Genomic DNA, 21955 nt, shown 5'->3' with positions numbered 1-21955 from the left:
ATTTTACAGCATTTCCGGCATCAGAAAGAAGAACATTTAACATATGACACACTTGATTTTGTGACAGAACAAGTTTGTGTTAATGCGTAGCCATTCACAGTAACATCCAAAGAGGTGCCATTCTACTGAAATAGTCAACAAAAGTGATAATCCCTTACCAATGGTAGGTAGGGGCTGCACATTGCAAGTCACACCCACGTCCTCATTGTGTCCACAGTTGTGTTCACCCCATGGAGTATGATCACATTGATCAATGTAGTTCTCAGAACCATCACAGACAACATCATCCATCCAGATATGACCAATCCCAGCACCAAAGCTGGCTTGGGCATGGAAGTTCGAAATACCACTGTAAAGGGAATTGTTAAAGTTGCCTGTTAGAATCAAATAGATTTACATTACTCAATTCTCTTAATATCTTAGGTTGTTCTCCTTCAGTAACAATTATTATTGTAGCCAAACCGTATTTTAGTAGCGGTCACTCTTATAGGGTGTTCACCTCTTCATAATGGTTCCTTGTGAGAGAGATTTAACATTAAAGGAATTGCACTCAATGGCTACCTGTTAGTGCAGTCATTTGGCAAAAGAACCTTACAGAGTGGTCACTTTTTCTGACTCGCTGATCCAAAATGAGGATACATTAAAGGCTTGAGATAGTCTCATTGTGTTCGTAATCCTGGTTAATTTGCAATTTTGTTTTAGAAATATGATTTCTGAAGAATAGGTCTCATAGTTGTGATCTTCGTCTATGTTTACCATTAGTTACACCACCTACACAAAAGCAATCTGACATGCACCATTACTATTACCTCAACATATTGACCACTTGAATGAACACAATGTCTGTACTACATGTATCATGCTATAGCCTACAGAAACGTTCCTGTCCAACAACTTTAAGTTACAGAAAAAGTTCCCTTTTATTTTTTTCTCATCTTTCAATTTACTTGCCAATAAAAATCAATTGGACAACACATTCTCCAACGAATTAAGCAAACAATACATAATCAAGATGTAATATAAATTTGCATACTCTTTTTGTAACTTTTACATACATACATGATATTTGGTTACCGAAAGTCCATATTTGACTCTGAAATCACAGAAAATTTAGCATGATTTTATGGCCAGACCTTTGACTCAATGTTGCATGACCATTTCAATCTTTGAACTGACAATCTATGAAGATGTGTTGTCATTCTGATTTGTATGATACTAAGGCGGCTGCAAAAAGCTATTGCACCCAATTACTCTACCACACTTTGAAGTTAATTCCACTGACAGTGTTTGTACTCCCCTCCTCAGATATAAATACGGCTAGTTTTCAATCAGATTCGAACCCACAACATACGGCATCAGTCGCCTAGCATTGTTGACAAATGATCAGTCTTTGGAACTTGAAATTAAATGGCCCATAGATTTTGTGAAATCCTGGCACAAGTGAAATGTTAAGTGTACAGGCTACAGTATCCAATGTAACTTTCATGTTATTAACATGATTTTCTTAGTGCACCAAAAACAAAGACATAAAGTCAGGTTTCCCTAATCTCACTGCAGGAAGATGTACCATCAAAATTACCTTGTACTCTCATTCAGTGGTTTGCTATAGGATGGTTTGTTTCTTCTTTTTGTATATTTTCATGTAGGATATACGCCAAGTAAAACAAATTCCACATGTTCTTAATGTGTTGTTTGTAAAGACATGGCCTCTTCACACTCTTCCAAGATTATGTTGTTTACTGGTTTTTTAATTGTGCGATTTCATTAGTAATGGTGCTGTTGATAAGACATGTACTGATTAAACATTGGTGGATGATTATTACCGGTGCATCAATTGGTGAAAATAAGTTCTAGAATCGTGCCACTTTCAACTGTATGTCGATAGTTTTACTCTACCTGAATCCTAGTTGACGGCAAACTACTTGGGCAGCAAGTTCATCAAAATTGTCATCACACACTGTACCCCACTCTCCATTGTAAAGTATTTCAAGTCTGCCCTGGTTGGGTCCAGATCCACCAACTAATCGGATTTCAGGGTGACTGCCAGGTACCGGCACTGTAATGCACAAAAGATACTCTCAGTGGAAGTTCAGATAAAATGTCATATCAACAAAAGAACATACATAGCCACCTCAAAAGTTGCAGTCTGAAGCTTTGCTCTGCTATTTGCAAATTTTTACCAACTGCTCTTAAAATAGTTAGGGAACATTTGGGATTGCCATACACTTTTGTAGAAAAAGAACTCATTATCAAAACTTTTTGTAAATTTACAGTCACTCAAAGTCAGCTTTTGATAAACAAAGGTACTTTACAAAGTTTTGCTTCATGTAGCAAGTTCTATTATATGTGAACATTAAAGGGATGATAATAGCTGATCATAAAAAGGGTAATATAAAATATATAGGGAGTGGTCTCAACTTAAACTTGCCTGTCATCCATTATACAAGTCAGTAAATACTGAAAGCGATAGAATTACTACTGGTAAAAAACACACTCACATTGCTCGATACTTTCCTTACAGTTTGTGAATGACTGGACAACTTACCTTCTGTTACAAAACCAGAATCACAGCAACTGGATACAATTCCTGGGACTACACTGTCTTTTAGCCAACACTGACCAAATCTTGGTCCTTCTTCCTTGACAAAAGTCCAAGCCTTACATCCCAGAGTGTTGCGGCATAGCTCACAGCACTCTGCTGAGTTTGAGACTATATTCTCCTCACCTTGATTCAGATCATTGCCCTTTCGGTCAGTGTCAACTTCAACAGAACAGCCTGCATAAATTTTAGAGAATATTATTGTCTGAATTCTGTCAGCACATATTTTATGATGTTTTCACTGGGGTATGGTATTTTTCATAAGAAATGCTTACTGGTGTACAGAAAACAGAATGCTTATCAATACAGTCCTATTAGTATACTTTCAAAGTAGGTGATACTACAGCTAGTTTTCAATCGGGTTCGAACCCACAACATACAGCATCAGTCGCCTAGCGGAGAGGCCACAGAGAGAACCGCTCGCCTAAATCTCCACTCCTAAAAAAGAGTGGTTCAATAGCCGGCTAAGTATACTTTCAAAGCAGGTGACTTAGGATAAGTGCATGTTTCTCATGATCTGAATACACTCCAGGTTATCTTCCAAGTTGACTGAAAGATCTTTCTCTTGGGGGCGCTCTCTACACTCTCCCTTCTTACGACTGGATGCCATCTGTACTTTCCTGACTAGCAACAGAATCTTATTGAACTAATCAGATTTCGCCAAGAAATAATTGGCAGTTTTGCTGTCTATGTCATGCCCATGCAGCCAATGAAGCACATGATCAAAAATTAGTATATGACTTTGCCTCTGTGATGACAACAATAGGCAGACAAAACATTGTAATCCATGGTGAGCAAACAACTCTACCAAGCAACAATCGTGATTTACGTTCAAAAAGATTGATCGTGCATGTTACCAGAGCAGTGAGAAAGTGTTTTGAAGAACGAGGAATAAGTGTGCTGAAAACGAAGCAAAGGCAGCCCTTTACAGTTTTTGTACTGGAGACAACATTCTCTTTTTTGTCAGTGTCACACTTCAGGGCTGAGCGAATCCACCAGCCTGAGCTCAAAGACCAGCACACTGGGCAAGTTATTTTTGGTGCCAGAGCTAGCCCGACTGGCTATAGGCATTAATTAGGCGAGTAGCAATATAAATCAGCATCAAACACGATAGAGAGCCTCATTTCCTAAAATAAAGTGAACACAGAAACGCTTTCCGAGCCTGACATAAAATTCTTTATCGAGGTTCAGAATCAAAGTATATATGCAATTTTGGAACGTGGTTCAGAGAAATTACTGTTGATTTTAATACCAAAAACAGGACATAAGTTATGCATGAAAACATCATCTATTTAGCATGGAGTCTCAGTGCCCGCGAGCAACAGCTCTTTCAGTCTATCTTCAGAGCAGTATGCAGTATATGACATCCACATATTTATCTGTTGTAGACAACAAAAATATGATTAAGATAATCCTCTCCATGTTACAGGAAATGTCAATTTCTTTCATCTGTGTCAACTTAAGGGTACACAATCTGTACAATGGAAAGGAGGGGAGATAGAGAGGGAACTACTTACCTTCAACTGGGGGTGCTTCTGTTGGAGTATTGCAGTCCTGCTCATCAGACGAATCACCACAGTCATTGTCACCATCACAAACCCAGTTGGAAGGAATGCATCTCATTCCACTACTGCATGCAAACTGCTCTGAGTCACAGACAATGTCAGCTAGTTGAAGTATAGACAACAGAAAAAAGAAGTTGACTTGAGGGACTATGATTGCTACCTTTCTTAGATTAACATGCTGTTTTGTACATCATCAGTGTGTTGTCGACATTTCAGCAGTATATCAACGCACAAGATGGATTCACTTACACCCGCTGTACTTGTACCAAGTTTGGAAATCATTACAGACATGTCAGAGTAAAAGCCCAGGGAAAACGTTTTTCAAACCATAGACCCTTGAGAAAAACGAGGGTCTATGTTCAAACAGAACAGCTGCTCGGCAGATGCAGTGCTTTTCAGTTCATTGCCACAACTCAGTGTATGATAAACAGTTGATTACACATGATCTACAATGTGACTGTTTATACAATTTCAGCTGAGAGTTGAACATGTTTTCTCAGCTGAAACTAAGTAAAACATACCGTAACATCAATGACACTTCTCACATTTGGTTCAAAGTGGCTGGCCAGAGTGAGTGTACATATGATATTTAATAGCATCTATGGACCTTAGATTGTAATAATCATAATGTCAAGTGCATTTGAACACATTTTGATGCACAGTCCATCAAATACCAAGGCGAAGTATGAAATAGTTGAAAGTTGTTACAATGGACACACATACACATATACTACACCATACAGCCTGACACATCAAAATTAGTGATACAATGTACCATACCAAAGTAAAGATCATGTTTTGTGATATTGTATTACATGGAATTAATATAAACAATATTTGGTAGTTCATCAAACAGAAATATTATAAAAAAAGACCAACATGCTATTTGCATGGAAACATAAATTTTTACTATAACCCAAACGGGATTCGAACCCCACACACTCACAGCAACATCGCCCAGTTGCAAGGCCTCACACAAAACCAGTCGGCCACCACTTCCAACAAAAAGAGTTGGTCACAGTAACCGCACGAATAGGATGTTACAATTCTGTGCGCGACCGAGCAACACAGTGTGCATGGAGCAGATGACACACAGACACAGTACACACATATATAGTAATCAGAAAAGCACGAAGCTTTTTACTGAGCTATCAGACAGACTCGGGGGACAAGTAAATATCCGCCAGCAGAACTGTCCACTCAGGTTAAAGAAACATAATTTTTGACTGAAGTCGTTGGTTGTGTTTCTTTAAAAACATCACCTACATGTAAAAATTGTGACTGACAGTTCCTAACATCTTCACAAAGTTTATTCTTTTGCTGCTCATTTTTTTATTTAGGATACTTCTTGCAAATGATAACTTCATTCTGGCAAATTCCCACTTACAGTTTAGCATGCACTGCACCAAATATAAAGGTGTAATGTGCAGTGGTTCTCAAGTTTCTGCATTTCAACCAGAGAATTCAAGAATGTGTTGTATTTGGCATGTTTTATCACAATTTGAACATACTCATTTAAGTTTATCCAAAGAACAAACACACACAATTTCAAAGCAATTGAAGATGTGATTTCAAAGAAAAAGATTTTTTGACCAAAAATGGAAAAACTGCCCACAAAATGCAAATATAAAAATTTCAACAATTTGGAGACACTTAAGTAAGGTTGTGTACATGCATACCAGGTTTCAACAAATGATAAGAGTTAATTCATTTTTAGTAGTGGTAAACCAAATCCTGAGAATCTTGATTTAATTGGCAATGCATGAATTTGTTTTTCTTGTGACATGTGTACATTACCTCTACATATCACAACCTTGGGCTTCTGAACCTACAGATCATAGTTTTAGGGCTAATGGTAAAACTAGGGAACACTGTACTTTATTATTGCAGTGGTTTATTATAAATCATTAAAATAAAATTTATTTCTCTAAAATCAACTCAATGCAGCCATGTCTGCAGACAGATTCAAACATTTCCAAATATATGAAAGAAGATTGTACGATAAATGCATCACTTCAGACTGACATTCAAATTCATGTTCTACTGAGTTCTAACAAAATTATTTGGGCACATCTAGGGTCTGTCACAAAAATTGCATGGATGGTATTGCTTTATGCATGCTATTTGTTTCAGAGGGCCTGCAAAGGCGCTTTCTGGAATTGTTGGTTTTGCTTGAGCTATTTAGACATTTCTTTTTATTTGTCCAGTTTTGGAGTTCCTCATGAAGGGTCCCTATGCACGCTTGATTTCATCATTTTACTTATAATGCATAATGCAAAAGTTGTAGAGGGTGCTTAGCCTTGCTAGACAACTTGCCTCAGGCATCAAACCAGACATAAAGCAGACCTAACATTGAAATACCATGGTACCCTTTGCATTGAAGTTATACTGTAAAGAAGATCATATGTACTCCACACCACTTATTAGTGAGCCATGTTTGAATAAAATTGCCCTGCCATGTCTAAGAAATGATTGCAGATGAATGGAAAGAGTAATCCAAGTACAGGCATAGCAAGGGATTAGCAAAGACACAATGTACATTGACTTACTGTCATCTGGTAGACATACCACTCCAGCAGCTTCATCTTGGGCACAGTTGTGTGTTGCCCACCCACTGTGAGCACAATCTGCAATGTTCTCCTCCAGTCCACTACATTCCACATCATCCAGTAAAAATACTCCGTTTCCATAACCAAATGCTGCATTGCCAATGGATGACATAGCGCCTCTGGAAGTGAAATTTATTCTATGTCACTATTATTTCACCTATGTCCTCTTGACTGATATGTTGTAAAATTTTAGTTTGGGAGGCCTTGCCTTTCTTTGTTTTTTTTTAAAGAAAAATTTTCCTCTCACAGAGAGTATGTGCATGACAATTTCCTTTGATGCTGAAGGCAATCATCAAACAAGTGAATCACTCTCATTGTTTTACACCAGTAAATTTCATATCAGATCAAATTTAACACTAATTTTTCCAGATGCGTCAGGTGTGATTATGTACCTTGAATAACCTATTTGCTTGCAGACAACATGAGCATCATTGATGTCCCACTGGTCATCGCAGATGATTCCCCACACTCCGGTGTAGAAGACCTCAACACGGCCCTCATTTGGTGATGAACCATCTGCAAGTCGTACTTGAACTGGTATAGGTTCAACAGTGCCTGAAGAAGAACAATTATTAAATATTATTAAGTGAAATTATGTACTCGTTTACCTAGGTTTCAACTTCATAACTATGTTATAAATTTAAACGACAAAAGTTGGGCCAGCTTCTGAAATATCATTGTCATTGCAATAGACTGATTTTACTCCCCTGTGGCCAAAACATTCTTACATCTCCCTTCTGAGCTCTACAAATATTTTATTCATTTCAGCCATTCAACTCTAATACTGGTTATTGGTTTCCTTAATTACTCTTAACTCCCACAGTAATCTTTTCCCGATCCTCCTATTTCCCACTTCTTCCTAAAAAATTTCAACTTCATCCAAACCATCTTCCTCTGGTCTGCTTAACACTGCCATCAATTCCTCATACCCTCACACCAATGAAAGGTAGGTCTTCTTAACTCCCATAAGAGTCAATATTCCTCTCCTATCCTCTTATCTGACTCAACTGTTGTTTTCCTGTTTCTCTTTTGTCCATCTGTTTCTGTTCTCCCCTGTGTTTATTATAACTGTCTACACCATCCTCAGTTCCTCTCACTCAACTCCACCATCCACTATCCTTTATATGTACTTCCTGCCCCCTTATCTTATTCTTTATTATGATTCAACCAATGTTTACAATTCCTGTATATGTCAAACCAGCTAATGCAAAAAGAAATACATGGTAAACCTGTATACCTATACATAACTATCATACAAGGATTTGCTTATCCCTGCTCAGTCACACTGGCATCTCCTTTATGGTTTTCAAAGAACCCAAGCTTACCACAATTTTGTTCATCAGTGAAGTCTCCACAGTCATTGTCTCCATCACACAGCCAGTCTTGAAGAATACATCGACCACTTGGACAAGGATGGTATGGTCCTCCAGCCAGATCCTCACAACTAGCTGAAAGTAACACCATCAGTATATCATATGTTATGGAAGGTATAATATGCAACGATGATCCAATGTTGTAACAATACTAAATTTGGTTTGGAAATAAGGTGAAATAATCTCTGATATACCATGTTATTGTTGCAAAGATTAGGGCACGGCGTAACCAGTGCCAAGACGAGTGAAGAAAAACAAGTTTTGAGCAAACTTTCAGGCTCAATGTATCAATCTCATACTGAAGTTACAAATAGAAGATTCAAACTATTTTCTTTGCTGCAAGGTAATGTATGACAGGATACACAGTCATCATTTCAGTTACATTGAAATAACATTTGAATCGTCAAAGTTAAAGGGAGGCTGTCGTCAGACTCCTCTCAAAAGTTGCCAGGGACCTCTACAACCGAAGTTAACTGCATCTACGGTATGTTGGCAATTGATGAAAGTTAAAACATGTTTGTTAACAATGAATATCGTAAAATTTAAATGGTACAGCTATGTTGACGTGATGCATCTAGATGCCATGCATGAAATACATTTTCTGTAAACAAGAAAGTTGTCCAGGCACAGTTCGATAATGACAGCCTCCCTTTAAACCTTTTATTTCTGAATTTTATATTCTGAATGACCACAGCTACTTAGACATTTGCTGCTATCTCCCTCAACATTGATTTATTCCTTAACCACAATGACCAGCTCATGCAAAATTTAGCACATGTAAGGAACAAATATTATAAGTTCATATTAACCCAACACTATAAGCAAACATTATAACTTGCCTGTCTGTGAAATTCTCTCATAATGATCGTAAGGATCACCACTAACAGTCTCTAAGCCACCAGTTTGTGCACGATTTTTGCTGCTGAGATCACAGTCCCTTGTTACTTTGTTGTAATCAAATGAGCGACAAATGAAAGACATTTCTTCAATGCACTTCTTTGCACACTGTTCCGGAGTCAGCTCATGGTAACCTGCTTCATTCTGGAGCAGAGCTTTATCGGGGATCAGTCTGAAGTCTTCCAGAGGACTTGCTGTAATGAAAACGGACTGAGTTTTATTTCCTCAAATCATAATAATATATATAAATTTGTGATGAGTCTGAAGGTTACTCCATTTACATTAGTAGGTCACATCACAGTAATTGTCTTTTCAGAACAATTTTTGTTATTTTTTAAATCATTTTTTGAGGCAACCTCAGATATAAAACACTACCAAGTAGCTGAAAAACGTCTAGATAGCCTTTGCACTACACCCACAGAGTGCAAGACATTCTGGCAATCGTCCAATGGGTCACTTGAAACGTTTCAACAGTGACCGTGCAGCTGCAGCTGCAGAATGCACTGCCCATCAGCACATGGGGGTTAGGGCACCTGGAAGTAGTAGATGTTACAGAGCGGGCATTCTGTACATCTTTTTTTTGCGCACGCAAAATTCTGTTGTTCTTGATAGTTATCTGTATCTGTTAGAAAAGTGTATCTTGTCACAAAATGTAAGAACCAAGAAGGCAGAATTCAGCTTGGCTAAAATTATGGAAAGGTAATTGATTTATAGTTGAATCAAATACATAGATAACACAAAACTTTAGGCTTACAAGCAGAAGTATTAAAATCATACTATCACAATGAATCAAATGGACTTTGAGATACATACTACAATCTGTTTCATCTGAGCCATCAGCACAATCTTCCTCACCATCGCATTGCCATGTCAATGGAACACAACTGAAACAAAGCATTCAACAAGTGTAGGAAAAAGCAATTTTGTCAAGATATGAGGCAAAAGACTGTAAATTGGATGAAAGAGTTTTACCACTGTAAGTAGTGATGATTTTTTTAACATGAATATTAGTCTTAAATGTGCAGTTGATTTGACCGAAATGTGAAACAGGCCAAAAATTCAGAATTAAAGAAATGCTGGCTCAGTTGCTTTTAAATTATCCTTTTGATATCTTTGTTTGATTTTGCATAGTTTGCCTATGTAACTTCTGATAATTGTGTTACATCTTTTATCAGACTGTAAAAGATCTCTCAAAGCTGCTAGTCTTGCAGCTTTGAACAGTAATTTGTAGCTCCAAGCAATGATCTCATTTAGGTTGTTCAAATGACAAAATGTTGATATGTACTTTTGTTGAGCCAATTTTCTCATGGTTAGTCAAAATATCCTGAGACTACCTGTTTAGTAGCTTTCGAATTTAAGTTGTTCAAGCTTACCTAAATAAAAATTTTTGTAAAGTGTTGAAATTAATATAACTTTTCTTGGCCAGGTTTCTCTTTTTTGTACAAAACATCTAGTATGAAAACATTTCTCTTGGATCTTTCAAAAATTTGGAACATGAAACTCCAATACATTCAGAGTGATTGGGAGTAGTATCATTGATGCTGTTTTCTATAACAGTATGGGGTTTGAAGAAATTATTTCACATTGTTAATCAGATTTGAGGAATGGATGGAATATTTTTCTGCGATTTCAAACATTTTGTACTTACCTTTCTGGGTTTTGACAAGTAAACTCTTCTGAGCTGCAAGTGACAGTTGCTGAAATCAAATGGATAGATTTACATTTTTTCGAAGCCCATGCTCCTTCCAACATTATTATTACGATGGATAGGCAGTCTTAGTTTGAATACTTGACACACAAGTTCTGAAACTGGGGACTTCGTTAGACCAACGGAAAACTTAACTCTTGTTACAAAACAAATTTATGAGTGACTTTTTTAAATAGAAATGCACGTTTGTGGCCAGTCAACATGTTAATTACTCAATAAATTACATCTTAGAAGTTGATAAATGGATAAATCTTCCATATCTTTGCTGGTATTCATCCTGCCAATGTTATGTCATCTGATGTTGCCCTTCAAAATATGGGGTCTCTATGCAAGAGATAGGCTTTGAAAATTTTGTGGTGGGAATTTTCTTTTGGTCAGGAAACAGTAACTTTTCAAGTTGCAGCTTAAAAAGGACAGCAGTATCCATTTGTCTACAGATTTTGAGAAGCCACTTTCTTAGGACTGGTATTTTATATATTTTATTTTAACATTCGATTAAAAATAATTTACCTGGTGTTGTTTTCACAGTAGTAGTTGGCTGTGGAGTGGATTTGTAACCACCCTCACAAGGACGAATTGCACAGTATTCAAAACCTGTAAGCTCATCATCATCATTCATTACATAGCACCATGGCTTCCTGTCATTGTCAGGATTACGGCAGTAGTTATGGTCGCCCAAACCTGTTCAAAAATAAAAGAAGTTGAGAAAAGTACAATGGTTGGGAAGTATTCTTTTCATAAAGTCCTAATAAATACAATATACCTAAAGTTCTGTGCTGTCGCCAGATTTTCTCATCAGAAAATTTACCGGCAAGATTACAATTTCAATGGAAAACAAAAGACTATCATACCTCCATAATCCTCTTACAGACTAGAACAAAATCGATCTGAGGGATCACCAATAAGGCCTTTAAGGCATTACAAATATCACCGTTAGACTATATTTTACACATTTTTTTGTTATTTGTTTTTTTTAATTTTCGAAAACATATATAAATAAAAAGACAAGTTCAGCTAAACGGAAAACTAAACAACATGAACACAAGAGTTACATTTAGATAAATTTAAAGCATATGAAAAAATATAATAAGTTGTGAGGTATATAAAATTCAGTTCATCATTCAGTTGTGGCCATTTTGTGATATGAATTTTTATCTTGTAATTACTTTTTGCAAAACATTTTCCGCATCTATACATGTTTCACCATCACACTAATCTTGAACACGTACATTTCTCCATTTTATATTGATACAAATATTATTTCTCAATGATATAGTGAAGGTTCAAGATGTTTGGACAATCGATGGAGCCTAGAATTTATATGAGCTGCAGAGTTGGAAAAACTGCTCTGTCTATGAAGGTAGTATGCATCTCGACAGTGAAAGACTCAAACGTTTTTGCTCAAACTCCTCAATGAAACTTTCAACAAATCTCTTACCAAATCGAGAATAAAAATCAGGGGTCACTGGGCAAAGTTTGGTACTAGCTAATATTTACTGACATTTGAAATTAAAAATGGCTGCTATCAAACATAACATTTTCAATTATCGAAAAACTAAGATGGTGAACATTTTTCTTACTCCCAGAGCTTTGAAATAGATGCAACAAGTGGTAGATCTGTCCCTGACCCACAATCACTTTATATGAATTATTAAAATTATCCAGAATTCCCATGAATGAATATAGAAATAAAACAAATAATTCCTTGTTTCAAAATCGTAGGGTATTCTTAAAATAAGAAACTACATCACAGAAAACAAGAATAATGGTTATCATATACCTGAGTTTGGAAAGGTTTCTGCAGTAACAGCAACAAGCCCTGACACGCTATCCCAGTTGGCACAAGACCCTCCATCAGTGGTGATGGATACTTCACCTCGGTATGCATCTCCATTGCCATTGTAGCAATTTTCTGTAGGATAACAATACACATGTATATCACTATCTTTACATTCATTGGATCTTGATGAAATCATCATCTTCATTAGGCAATGAGATTGCAAGCTAGCTGTCTGATGCATACTATGAACCTTTTTGATATCGTTAATGTTTATTTACCAGTGTGCAGAGTAGAAATTAATGCCTGCATACAAGTGAGATGTAGTGGATGTTTGCATCATCACTAGCCCAATTAGTTTCTTGATAACAGCTCTGTGCACTGTCGGGTGTGGGGCAAACACAAAGGTGATACTATAACATAAGATCTAAAGTAGTGTAACAGACAGAAGTGTGCTCACACTGACTCTAATAGTTTCCTCAGTACTATTGTACTTTGGAGCTAATACCTGGGAGGTAAAACAGGAAAAAAAATAAACTAGCAATCAATATAGCGCTGCTATTTTTTCTAAAAATTTGCACATTTTTGCACATTTAAATACTGTTTGGTACCCACAAGAAGCTATATATTGACTTTCAAAATTATAAGACAACTGGTATCAGAGAAAACAATGGTTTGACTGAAAATGTGAATTTCAAAGCTGTACGACTATGGTACAGAGAAAGACCAGTTTTGAACATTATTGAGAAAATTAGCCCTTAAAAGTTGCATCATACGCATCATCATTTGAACAACACTAAATGATGTAAGCCCTTGGAAGTTACAAGCCAAATTTGAATGCTATTGGAAAAAGTATTGACCAAAAAGTAAAAAAATATCCTAACAATATTGCATATTTCAGTATAATTTTATTGAATTTCAGTTAGGTCATCACTAGGAATATGTATACCAAATATCAAAGCTGTTTGGCTGGCAGTTTGGAAGTAGCAGATTCTATACAAAACATGGCAAAATTGTGTTCAAAATACAAATCTGATTTTAGTCATTCGTAGTAGGACCTGTATACCAAATAACATATTCCCAACTGGACTGATGGTTTCAAGAGGAAGTTTGGAACGCAAAAGGTTGGCAGACGATGACGATGGCCAATCACCTATTCGATAAGCTCTGCATATCTAGAATCATTCGGTACAGAAATCAGGTTTGGTGTTGTACTCACCTTCAAACTGTCTTCTGTAGAAGTCATAGGGATTGCCTCTGAAGTTTGTCTTTAATGGCACATCACTGTCATCTACGTCACTTAACCAACATACTTTGGTTGTGCGTTTGTAGTCAAATGATGCACACAGGAACTCAGTTTCTTGGAGACAAGCCAACGCACACTGTTCAGCAGTTTTGTCTCTCAGATTGCGATTGTTGTTTCCTGGTATCGCTGCATCTGGTACCATGGTGAAACTGGACAATGCTTCCGCTAACAAAAGCAGAAACAACACGCACAAAAGTCTGTTACAAATATACATTCTTGGCATGTCTCAATCACCACAGTGAGAAAACAATTTGCTGCAGCATTTGGCAAACAGTAAATTGTGGAACAATACTGAACAAATGAAAAACTAAAGCAAGAACATACATGTTGATACTAGCATCTTGTCTGCAACTTAGAAATTTTCACTTTTTCTCTGATACTGTTCCATTTAAATGATATAGGGATGTGATGGTCGATGACAAAGATGTAAATTCATGAAGAAATTGTATACTTTCACATTCTCAAGCATAACATCTTTTCTGCATTCAAAAGTTCAACTGTTCCTTGTATGTCCTTGATATATGCACACTTGGTAATGATTCGTTTAATTTTAGTGTTAAAACAATGTTGTTTCTATTTGATATGATTGGTAGTATTCTTTCAAGATGAATGATTTATTTCCACTTACTTGCAGCAAACACCTGCACTTCACAGAGAGTTAGATAATTTTCTGTGCCGAGTAACTGGACACTGACATACTGCCCAGAGATGGGTGAGTCACATGTTATCACTATTCCTTGGTCTGTTGAGATTTGTTCTTCTGTCACTGTGCTTCCACAGACTTGATTATTCAGGATGTTTGTGTCAAAACCAACTCGTACTTGAGCATTCAGTAAACGTTCCTCTGTGATGAAAAACAGTAGACACATGGTTTAAGTTATGTTCATATCAGTTTTTAACTATAACAACTATACATTTCTTGTATATTATTTTTCCTACTTACCACAGCAGTCTTTTCGGTTGAAGAGTACAACTTTATGAACGTCATACTGCATTTGGAGATTCACTCTCCACCATGGCTCCATTTCTAGGTCAGTGTGTGTACAGGAACGCTGGGAATACACTCCATTGATGTCACCGTCCACAGCCAGGTCCGCCTCGCCACGGGAATTGGTGCTACTCTGAGTTGCCTTGCTGTTTTGGGCAACATTCAACAGTGCTGCAGTGTAGAAAAAAGCAAATGCATACTTATCAAAATTTAAGTTAACTATTTTATCGCCAGATGTACTGACCAATATTCTACACTGGTATTACTTAATATAGTATATGCCTACAACCATGTGATTGGGCGTGTATATAGATATATCTAATTGTATATACTTCTCTTCAACTAATATCCTGCCAAGTTCATATGTCGCCACCAGGTCAAGTTGGCTAAACAAGTTGGGCTCATATGTCCCACTGAAATACATTTCAATGAAGATTTGAACAGTCGAAGACACTTGAAAAATGTTCAATTGTATATTTATATACATGCCAAGTATATGAGAAAATGCATAGGTTATGGCTCAATACAAATGTTTACTGACTTGGTAGATGGGGACCCTCAAGTTACTAAAGCATAACAGCGCTGATAACCAACTTCTGACCACTGTTCTGTGCAATAATTATAAATGTATGCTTTTTATATAAGGTTCTATTGCTCTTCGCAAAGTATAGCCTTCACATAGATGACTTGCGTGTAAATGTATTTTTGAAATGGGAGATACTATTGAATGATTGAGTGTGTATGTACACAAATTTTGATCTCCTGATTTTTCACCTCATCAAAAAATAACAGTTGCACGACAAGTCCTCTAAATATGTACCAATGTCTTTTTAATGTTGACTTCATGGCAGAGAATCTGTAATGTAAAACTATCTTCAAGTGTTTTCAACACAGTTTTGAAAGAAAATATGTCCTCACTCGTTCTACAGTACATGTTTGTGTCCCCTATTACAGTCACTTCATTTTCTTGCACTGAAATGGTTTAACAAATTTTGATAAAAATGTAGGCATCTTTTAAGGTATTAATGCATACTTTGTTCACAGTTCTCTCCTGGTACACCAACATCACAGAACTCCCATCTGGTATTGGAACTGGCAGTGTAACACCATGGTTTTTCTTCTCCATCAGGATTACGGCAGTAGTTATGATCTCCTAATCCCTTGTTTGGATAATTTTCAGGAGTTCTCATGTGAGTATGAGGTGATTGGGAAGTCCATTTTTGGCATCTTTTGCCCGAGGTTGTCTGTGATATTGTGCCCCGGTAGTCTGATCTATCCCACATTATGAAACACTCCATTCCTGGGTGAAAATAGGTGCATTTTAGACAAACATGTTATAATCATGATTAATTGTCTGTACCATGAGGGAATGTTGGTAATTGAACCAGATGCATGAAAAATGCAATTCCTTTGTTTAGGTGTAAGAGCTCATTGCCTTGATTGTTTCAAAACCTTGTTCTTGTTCATTGATAACAGAAAAACTAAAAAATCGTGAAACGAAAAAGACAAAGAACTTCTGAAAACATGTAAGTTTGAAGTGACAAGTTGACGCTTTTTTGTCGTTGGAAACTTGAAATGTGTCAATGAAACTTTGTTTCGCAGGAAAAATTAAAACATAGGGCCAAAGTCCCTGAAGCTACTATAGACATGGATACAAAATTAAGTATTTCCTTACTGTATGAAATTATCTCACTAAGGTCATCCTACGGACAAGTAAACTAAATATTAAAGCTGTCTGACCAGCGGTTTTGAAAGAACAAGCAACTCAACAGTTGACAGAGCTCTGTTGAGTTATGTAGAGAATAACCTTTTGTGACACATGTATTGATGAAGAAGGTGGATATCTTTGATTAACATTGTGAGTTCTGTTTAATAAGTTGAGACTGTACATACTCAGAGAAAGCACACTGAAGAGACAAAGGTTTGAAACTTAAGAAGTTCAAGGTCATCAAAAGCATTATAAGGAATCATGTTACACTTTCATTGCACTGTTTACACAGATTGCATAATTGCTATAAATAGCACATGAGGAATCTTTATACAGCCTAGCTTTACCATAAAACCCCTATCACTTTGACCACTCTTTTTATTGACCACTCTATTTTTTTTCCTCAAAAAGTAATTTTATTTTATCCTTACCAAGTCAACCATAAATGGAAATTAGAACTTTCTCTATCTCTATCTCTATCTCTATTGACTATTTTGAGCAATTTCTTTTAGATAACATACATGGCACAATAAATGACGGCTCAGAATATGTCAAAGTTGGGATTCAGGAAAGTTGCCTTTACATGTTTTAATCCTCCAAGATGATAAGCATTTCACTATGAACTGTCAAAAAAAGTTGAACTTTCTGATAATTCTACACTAAAATTATTTTGGCTTCGATGATTTCCTAATTAATTCAATAACGGTATTTAAAATCATATTAATTATTTTTTTCTGGGTGAATTGATAGGGTTTATACAGTACAAGAATTACATACAATGTAAGTCAAATTTTGACCAAAAATGACAAAAAAAATTCCTTAAAAATACAGATTTGCATATTTCATCACAATTTGAACAAGTCTAAGTTGGGTTACCCCTAGGGACCTGTATACCAAATAACAAAGCTGTCTGACCAGCGGTTATGAAGAAGAAGATTTTTTACCAAAAACACCTTTTTTGGCATTAATTTGCCTATTTTCAACAATATCAAAAAATTAAAAAAAATAGTTTCTCAAAATCGTATTTTTCATCTACACAACAAATATCAAATCAGTAAGTACTGCGGTTCTCAAGATATTTGAGTGGACGGACGCCTCACAAACGGACATACATACATACATACATACATACATACATACATACATACAGACTGACGACGGACGCCGGACGGATACCCATCCCAATAGCTTCTATAGACTATAGTCTATAGTAGCTAAAAACATTCTGTCCCATAAGAAGATATTTAATAGTGAATTATAGTTGAATAATATGTAGTTACTGTATTTTCCTATGTGGACATGTTCAGTATATGGGATCCGCCTTGCAGGAGCATGTGCTTGCAAGTAAAGGCATCATGCTGACGTTGATTTTTCCATAGCATGAAAGACCTTTCGTTTTGATGGAAATAGGGAGTTGCAACTGATGTAGGAATGACGTTTGTCATGCATTGGCTTTAATTACGGGCAGCCTCTAATTGATAGCAGATTATATAAACTATAGATCATAATGAAAGGCAACATGTCGGTAAAAGTTTTGTCGGCAAATGCCTTAATCGATGTCAGTAAATGACACTCTAAGATATGATGATAGCTTCTAAAGATTGTTTTGAAAACTACACCTGTTGCTTTACTGTTGCCAGTGACTATACCACAGGCTTAAATCATTTGATCGGAGAACATCGAAGTGATTAGCACTAAATATAATCTTATGAAACTTTACAGAAAGTGACTGTTACAGCCTCCAAATTATAGAATCTTATACGTTTTTGGTCAACATTTATCAATACCATTTTTATATATTTATGAAAGTTGCGATATAATTTCAATATTGTATAAATTGAGCTTGCCTTTTCTCTCATAATAATCATATGGATCGTTACGATAATCAGTCTTCAAAGGCGCCGACACTGAACTTTTGTGGCTCAGCCAACACTTGCGACGGGCTCGTGCATAATCGAAGGAAAAACATGTGAAGTCAACCATGCTCAGGCACTTCTCAGCACATTCAGACTGACTGACATCTGATAAGGAGAGCTTGTTGTGTCCCTGAATGGCTGCATTTTTTGTCATACTAAATTTTCCCAGTGGACCTGAAACATTTAAAGGGTAAGGGTGATGAGATATCAAATAAGTATTTGACTTATGGAAAACGCTTCAAAATGCAGTCAAAATCTGAAAATAATTTTGCTGCTGATTTATGGTATGTTCAAACTTCAGTAAGACAGAAACAAACAATTGGCAGAGTGCCAATAATTTAGTACAAATCTAGACAAATGTAGTATAAATTCTTGTGCCATTTTTCATCATTGCATCACGTAAATGTTCTGTTTTGTTGCAATTTTAATCATGACAATAAATTTTGAGGATAAAAATTAAAACAGATTTCATTCATTTTCTCAACACATTCTTAATTTCTCGAACAAGACATCTTTATAGAAAGTAAAAGCCATTTCTCACACAGGTAACTTTCAATTTCAGCGTTCTCATATTCTCTTTTGTCAATATCATCAAAATGAGTAGAGTAAACGAAGCACATAATTGGTAAATAGCAAAAAAAGAAATCACACACAGATTAACGGTTATTTAGCAGTTATTTACTACGACAGAGACATGAGTTTATAAATACAGCCAAGCTCACAAAACGGTTAAACTATACTACACATAGTACTGTAATAGTTTTGGTCACGATATATTTCCAAAGGAAATTACATAAAAGTGGGACAATTTTTCAACCTCTACAAATATGTAGAGTTTGAAAAATTCCATATGATTTTTCTTCACTAGCAAAAGTACAAAGGCAGTGTTTCATCTAGTGTGTGGGAATGTCTGATTCCCACAATTCATCACGTCGTGCTCTGCCTTTCAAATTCTGAAAGATGCTACAGTGCAGCTATAAAACAACACCCTTTCATGCTACGTCCTAATGACACTATAAACTGGTGCCTATTGAGAACAAAGCAACACTGTAGCAAATACATTTTACATGCCTGGACCAAAGAGAACAATTTGGTGCATTTCTTTAGTTTGTTACTCTTTATGGGACTTCTTACAAGCAGACTATTCTATCCCTGATTTAACTGTAATTTGTTAAATAGTTTTCGGGACTACTTTGAAATATTTAGGAGGGTGAACACGATTAGCTCTTTACTCCTCGTGTAAAATTCTCTCTTCCGAGTTCTTCGTGGTATTATAAACAGATAAATTTCCTTGGTGTATTTACACTGAAAAACCAAACATATCAAATTGCAATGATGACTTTCTGTCAAAGCCATATATGTCAAAACTCCTATAATTCCAACCCTCCCCTCTTATAATTGTTGCAAGGGGGACGATGTCCCCTTACTGTAACATTCTGGATAAAACACTGCACAGTGGTCAAGCAAGATAGCTTGTAAAATCAGTGTTTGTAACATTTTTGTACCATTTTGTGAAGTGGTTGTAAAGTCACATTATTTAGAAACTACTGAGGTAGAATAGCACAAAAAAATAACAAAAGAAGTTTAAACAAAGAACAAATGCCACAACTTTACCCAAATTGAGCACTTTATTTGCTAAGCTTTTACGCACAGAAACAAATATAGCAAGCCATTTAAAGACAAAATACATATATCACAAAAATGATAAATTTTGACGGATACCTGCAATTTTAACATTAGGCTGCGTTCACAAATAATGGTGAGGGGACTGGAGGAACCACGACTGAAATCTTTTTTTCAGATCCCCCCTCAACACCCATAAAAAAATTCAAGTCCGGCCCCTCCCGTCTATATGATCAAAATTTTTCAAGTACCCCCACCCTTTATCATATAGCCGCATATTTATTAGGGCTGCATGTTAAGTAAAAATAACATGTATTGGGCAGTTCTGATCGCAGATGTTCGACACTACCTATTATTAGCAGTTTCTAGAGCCGTATTCCTAAGGCAAGTTGTTAAATTGATTCATTTTTAAATGCATCTGTGGACTTTTTGCATTTATCAGTCTGAGTTGATTTGAGTTAATCAAACTCTGGCAAGGTCAGTGGCACCCGCTGACTAGCACACAGAGAAGGTATGCATATTCTGAAGTCTGGGCCACATTTTGCCAAATTGTGAAATACAGATCACTGTGACCTACCAGAAATATTTTTTTCAAAAGTCCAAGACATATTTTGACTACATAGAAATATTGAAAGAATTAACAACATTTGCAGCTTCTGCCTGATTACGAGGCCCTCGTGTTTGTTTTTTTTACGAAAAATCTACATGTTTTAGATTTTTAGATTTTTCATGATAAAAGTCTTGAAATTTGACTAAATTGTTCTGCATTGGGTTTAATTATTACTAACTTTAGAACAATTGGATGGCATTAAAATGGTATTAATCTTTCATTGCATAACCAAACCTTGGAATCGGAAAATGAAAAGTAAAATGGAACCAAAATATTTTCAGGTCCCCCTATAGGTATAGCAAAACTTTTTAAGGTAGAACGCACCTCGGGGACAGAAATTCGGGCCTTCAAATTTTATCAATTTTCTTCTGATCTACCACTTGTGGGGGATCATTTTGAAGCTCTTGGCGAAAGAAAAGTTTTCACCGTCTTAGTTTTTTGAAAATCGAAAATTTTATTTTTTCCCATAGAGTTAACACAGGGATGGCGGCCATTTTGAATTTCAAATATCGAGAAATCGCAAGTTATTTGTCTCTCTAGTACCAAAATTTGCACGGTGACCCCTGATTTTTATTCTTGCTTTGGTAAGAGAATGGTTCAAAGTTTCACTGAGGAAAATATGAGCAAAAGTTTAAGTCTTTCACTTTCGAGGTGCATATTACCTTAAGTCCCCTACTAGCCCCAAAATTTTCGAATCTTCTCCCCCTCCCCCATTCCTCCAGCGCCCCCATCGTTTTTTGTGAACGCGGCCTTAAGGTAAGGTCTACAGATATAACCAGTTCGTGCCAATGAACATAAAGACATTGTACCTGTCCATGCATTGTGAGTATCAATAAATACTGAACATTGTTTCATGTTCTAGCAAATCGATAAGCTTCAAAAATGTTCTAGACAACATTACAATTACAGAGAACAGTATTTCGCAAAAACCTACACAATCACACGTTTGTCATCAAATGTAATTTTATGAACTATGGTTATCATAATGATGATGTCTAGACGACTAAATTCAGCCTTTTCATGGTACATATATTTTTCATATCTCCAATACATTTATAAATAGTTTCAATACATAGTCAATCATTCATAACAATTTAATTAATTTATCCGGAGGCAGTGAACAGTCTTCGATGGTTATCACAGACTCAATTTCAAATCCCTCTCAAAATGGCAAACATTCTTCACGTGAATATTGTTTTCTAAAGTTTAAAATTTCAGGGGTCATTTGGTTTGTAAATACTAATTTACATATTCTAATTTTCGCAGCAAAATGCTC

At 36.1% G+C, this 21955-nt stretch overlaps 1 protein-coding gene across 5 annotated transcripts in view; it reads right to left on the bottom strand.

The window, feature by feature from the left end:
- LOC139122868 (plasminogen-like) overlaps positions 1 to 21955 on the bottom strand; it is a 35637-nt gene that overhangs the window by 3737 nt on the left and 9945 nt on the right. For 4 of the 5 annotated variants that reach the window (XM_070688688.1, XM_070688690.1, XM_070688691.1 and 1 more), the window contains 17 exons: positions 18378 to 18620; positions 15856 to 16122; positions 14778 to 14993; positions 14463 to 14678; positions 13748 to 13999; positions 12532 to 12663; positions 11262 to 11432; positions 10692 to 10740; positions 9857 to 9927; positions 8986 to 9237; positions 8099 to 8221; positions 7166 to 7328; positions 6714 to 6892; positions 4117 to 4266; positions 2546 to 2776; positions 1897 to 2056; positions 159 to 349 (listed from right to left, as the gene is read on the bottom strand). In XM_070688688.1, the coding sequence (XP_070544789.1) occupies positions 159 to 349; positions 1897 to 2056; positions 2546 to 2776; positions 4117 to 4266; positions 6714 to 6892; positions 7166 to 7328; positions 8099 to 8221; positions 8986 to 9237; positions 9857 to 9927; positions 10692 to 10740; positions 11262 to 11432; positions 12532 to 12663; positions 13748 to 13999; positions 14463 to 14678; positions 14778 to 14993; positions 15856 to 16122; positions 18378 to 18620 (3066 nt within the window). Of the gene's footprint in view, positions 1 to 158; positions 1318 to 1368; positions 2057 to 2545; positions 2777 to 4116; positions 4267 to 6713; positions 6893 to 7165; positions 7329 to 8098; positions 8222 to 8985; positions 9238 to 9856; positions 9928 to 10691; positions 10741 to 11261; positions 11433 to 12531; positions 12664 to 13747; positions 14000 to 14462; positions 14679 to 14777; positions 14994 to 15855; positions 16123 to 18377; positions 18621 to 21955 lie in introns of all 5 variants that reach the window. The other variant, XR_011549544.1, reaches the window with a different exon arrangement.

The sequence above is a fragment of the Ptychodera flava genome, chromosome 22 (assembly GCF_041260155.1).
Source record: "Ptychodera flava strain L36383 chromosome 22, AS_Pfla_20210202, whole genome shotgun sequence".
Lineage (NCBI taxonomy): Eukaryota > Metazoa > Hemichordata > Enteropneusta > Ptychoderidae > Ptychodera > Ptychodera flava.
The sequence above is the reverse complement of the archived record's forward strand: the minus strand, read 5'-3'. Positions and strand labels throughout refer to the sequence as shown.